Consider the following 4747-nt stretch of genomic DNA (forward strand, 5'->3'; position numbering starts at 1 on the left):
GTTTGTAAAACGTTGCACACTAGCCCCTTTTTAAATCACACTGACACCGTTAAATTTTAGCATTATCAGACCGTTATGCCCATATGGTCTCTCTTCTTTTGTTCTTTCTTCTTCTCTTCTCCGTAACTTCTTTCTTCCATCTTCTTTTCTTCCCCAAATTCTTCTTCACACATCTTTTTTCTCAATTTTTCTCATTCTTCTTCTCTAATTTTTTTCAGGCCATAGCAGTTGCACCCCTTCTTTCTTTTCTTCTTTTTCTTCAATTTTTCTCTTATTCTTCAATTCTTTTTAAGGCCACAGTACTTCCACACGTTTCTTTCTTCTTCTTTTTCCCCCAAATTTTTTTTTCTTCTTCTTAGAAAGAAGGGGCTAGACATCAGAATTTTTCTCCAATTTTATTTTTCTTTCTCTATCTCTTTTTTTTCAATTTTCTTTCTCTATCTCTTTTTCCCCAATTTTCTTTCCGAGCTGTTGTTTCCACCGTTATATTGATTATATAAACATATTTCTGTTCAACTTCGACTAATTATTATTAAATTAATATTTTTATATTAATTAAATATGTTAATATATATATTTTATTATCAATTTTGTTCAAAATAATAAAAATATTTAATTTTTCGATGTTAATAAAACTTTCAGTCTCCTTGATGAAATAACTCTACCTTTGCCACCGAGTGTGATGATATCCAATTGTTAGTAGACATTAGAAAATAATTTCAATAATTTTTTTTAATTGTAAATTGAAAAATAATAATATTTTATTAATTAATAAAAATATGTAAATTAATTTTGATATTTTTGTTATTGTTATAAATATATATATAAAATTATTTTCATGAAAGTTAGAAATACTTTAATATTTATAAAAAATTATTTTTATTGTAAAATATAAAAAAAATATTTTTAAACAAGAAGGAAAAAAAAAATTGAATTGTGATGGAACAAAAATATTTTATGAACATATATCCTCTATTGAAATTAATAATAATAAAACGACTCCCTATTTTGATGTTGTTAATTTAATATTTTAGCACCAAAATCACTAAATCAGCCGTTTTCATACAAAAGGAAACGCCGAAAACAACATACAGTACCATACATCGTTACAACTTATGCCTACACACAACATCACCATTACATCACCGGCCGGCGCCGATTAGCCGGAAAAACTTCCCGTCTACACAACCCACCACCACACATCACTTCAAATTTGTCGCCGTCGCCGCCGCCATCTTCGAGGGTCCGGCAGCGCCGTGCTCGAGTGATCCCGAAAACCGCTGCGGACCAATCGATTCGCCCTTCTTCGACTTCCCCGGGAACTCGAATGCCGGGCTGCCCTTCAGCGACAGCGTTTTTCGGAACCGACTCCGGTTAAGCGACAGCAGCGTGTTCCGGGCGGGTGTATGCAGCGCGCCCTCGACGCAGTCTCCGACGTGCGCGCAGCCCCACGGTTTCGATGACGGCTCATCTTCGTAGAAAGGCTTGAGCCTCGGGAACGCATTCCGCAGCTTCGAGAAGACCCGGGGGTCGGACGAGCCATCGTCATCGATCTTGACGCAGACGGGGCACGGCGGGTCGTTTCCGCGCGCCTTCGGCGTGGTCTGTTCGAGACACTCGGCGTGGAAGACGTGGCGGCAGGAGAGGACTCCGGCGACCGGCATGTCGCCGCTCTTCACGATTCTCCGGGAGCTCCACGGCGATCGTTGGGAGAGGAGACGATCGCATAAACTGCATTTGAAGTTGTCTTGCGCGGCGGCGGCAGCGCGGGATCGAGCGGGAAGATCGTAGTCGAGCGGGTCGGGTAGTTCTGTGAGATCGATGCTTCCGCTGTCCCTCCGGTGCGGCGTAACACCGTCGAAATCGGGGAGCCGGGGAGGAGAAACCGCGTTGCTTTCCCGAGCAGTCGGCTCCGACGGAAGCGATAACGGGTGGATCGCTTTGGACATGAAGCTGCGGCGATTGCGATGAAATGAGTGCGGCTTGACGACGCAGTCGTACTCGCTGCTACTCTCGGATGGGGATGACGTCGAGCCTCCGCTTTCTTGCGCCGCTGACGTTCCCTGTATGATCGAAAGTTTAGCGGCGTCGGATTCGACAGGAATATTGCCAGCAGATTATACTAGGTAATACGATAACTTTACCTCCATTGCCGGCGAAAAGGATATCGGCCTCAAAACTACATCTGAAAATGAAAAAATTCGAGACTTTAGCTTTAACTCATCGAGTCGTAAATGTCGTAGAAGTTCATTCGACATCTAATTGTATAACGTAAGCTAGAAAGAACTAACGGGTCGAATTTCATGGCATTTGAAGGCAAAATAAAGATCCCAAGAACAATCCTATCATTTTAGTACACCAAATTATATCTCGGAGATTCCGGGCTATCTGATTGCTACATTAAAGCTCAAGTATTTTGAATTGAGCTCCGAAACAAAGACCAAACTTTGATTAATTCGATTCTAATAGTATCAACATAATGCATATATCAAATCCAAAATTTCGAACATTAGGTAAATAACAACATTAACAAGACCGCATGGCAAAAAAACCGCAAATCAATACTCAGAAACGAAGCTCCCGGAAGAAACAAACGATTAAACAAGCTAAGAGTTTACACAGCATACAAGAACACAGCTTATAAAATTGATCTATTGATGAAGTCTCGAGGTTAATATAATGAAAATTTTGAAATCAATGAAGCCGAAATCAGAAGCTAAATGATAATTTATAGAACGAAGATCATGATAAGCACGTCACCTTTAAACAAGAAATTAAACTTCATACCTCTTCTCGACGTATTATAATCATCCTAAACAATAATTTATAGAATAAAGATCAAGATAAAGCACATTACTTTAAAACAAGAAATCAAATTTCATACCTCTCCTTGACGTATTATAATCATCGGTGCTGATTTCTTGTAAGACTGGAGGAGTCCATTGCTGGGTGGGCGATATAGACGGACTGCTTAGATACGGACCTACGCCCTCAGATACCAGAAACTGATGATTCGTCGTTTGGCTACCTCTCACCCAGCCTCGACTCTCTCGGCTATTCGACGATGCTGACGACCCAAACAACTGAACGCCGTCATGGGAACCAAAGGAAAGCGCTTCGGGTTGGAACTGAAAGTCCCATCTCGACGGCGGAGGAGAAAAGCTCGAATTGGTTCTCCAATACGGCTCGTGAGGTCCCATTGACCAGTCGCGGCTCGCTGCGTGGGATCCATGTGGCCGTGCAGCCACACAACAAAGGGACCCCGTTTTAGCTATCTTTCACAACACGCTGGGAAATTTTACGACCCCGAAATCCTCTAACTCTTCAAAAAACTTACTAAAGCTTAAACGAGAATTGAGATCAAATGATCTGTTCTGAAAGCCAGAATTTCACAGTACATGAGAATCAATTATCGCATCAAGTAGAGCTCATCCAAAGAAAAAGTGAAAATTTTGACAGCAATAATCGCTACAGTTAAATTCGAGACCCGAAAACTTCCTAGAATACATTACTTTGAGACTGAGATTCGAGAACAATCAGTAGCCATCAACAATCACCGTAAACATCGAATTATCACTTAAACAAGAATTCGAATGCCTAAAAGCATAAAAAACAATGACCTAAGAAAAGTAAAGTTTAGTTTAGTCCAAAAGCTACCAATGTTCAATGAAATTAACAATCTTTATATATGTATGTATGTATGTATGCACCCTACCAAATTCGAATCACAGGAAACTTCTAGAATTTACACACAGTATAAAATAGAGAATTAATCCCCAAAATATAACTAAACAAAATTCTAAAATCTCACGAACTTTAGCAAAGAACATTTTTATACCATACAATTTACCATAATATTTTACAGTTTTTCTCCTCAAACACAAAGCCAAAATAAAAACATTTGTAATAGATATATACAGCTATCAAATTAATTAATTAAGGCAGCCTGAGGAATAAACATTTGATTTTTTATTTTTTTGAAGAACAGTCAACTGGATTAATTGTCTTTTATTAAGTATAACAGAAAACCCAATAATTTCGAATTATTGCAGCTCATAATGGCGTATACCTCTGCAAAAGCTCGAATTTAAACCAAAAAAAAAAAAATGTAACAAGCTCAAACAATGAAGATTACATCCATGGCTGCCGACGAAAATGAAGAAAGCGGAAAAAAACTAAAAACCAACTGTCAAAAGTGAGCAAAATTCAAAATCTTTAGCATAAATAAATACAGAATAAACAGCAGCAGTCGAATTAGGAGAAGAAAAACAGCTTACAAATGGGCGGAGGATACTGAGCCGCAGAGAGTGAAGGGGGAAAAAATTGAAAACAAAAATTCGCCTGCGTTTGCGTGAAGAACCCTAAAAATTGGCAGAGAGAACCGCGATTCTTTTAAGCGGATATTTTTGTGTTAGACCCCTCATCTAGTCAGTATTTTTATTTCAACCCCAAGGCTTACCTAATTATTTTAGCTATTATTACTGATGAAAATAAATAGTGAAAACTTTGCAGGTTGATGTTCACTGTTAACGGCCTTCTGTTGTACCAAATTCTCAAAATTTACTATGGGTGTGTTTGTTTGAAGGATTTTGGTGGATTTCTACTGTTCATCCAATTTTTTTCCCCCAAAAACATCAAATCAAACACCTATTTTTCATTTTTTATATTATACTAAAAATCAATTTTACATTCAAAACATCACATCAAACCTTATTTATATCACATCATACAACTATTCAAATTCAAA

General features: G+C 38.3%; 1 protein-coding gene across 1 annotated transcript; it reads right to left on the bottom strand.

Annotated features, from left to right (window-relative positions):
* Positions 1-1042: 1042 nt before the first annotated feature.
* On the bottom strand, positions 1043-4420 carry LOC127261865 (uncharacterized). The gene is made up of 4 exons (XM_051290287.1): positions 4278-4420; positions 2885-3374; positions 2145-2185; positions 1043-2063 (listed from the first exon to the last, which is right to left on the bottom strand). Exons 2-4 carry the CDS (start codon positions 3198-3200, stop codon positions 1203-1205), a joined length of 1218 nt encoding a protein of 405 aa, XP_051146244.1. The 5' UTR covers positions 3201-3374; positions 4278-4420; the 3' UTR covers positions 1043-1202.
* Between the last annotated feature and the right edge of the window lie 327 nt (positions 4421-4747).

The sequence above is a fragment of the Andrographis paniculata genome, unplaced genomic scaffold (genome assembly GCF_009805555.1).
Source record: "Andrographis paniculata isolate CXL003 unplaced genomic scaffold, ASM980555v1 Contig64END, whole genome shotgun sequence".
NCBI lineage: Eukaryota > Viridiplantae > Streptophyta > Magnoliopsida > Lamiales > Acanthaceae > Andrographis > Andrographis paniculata.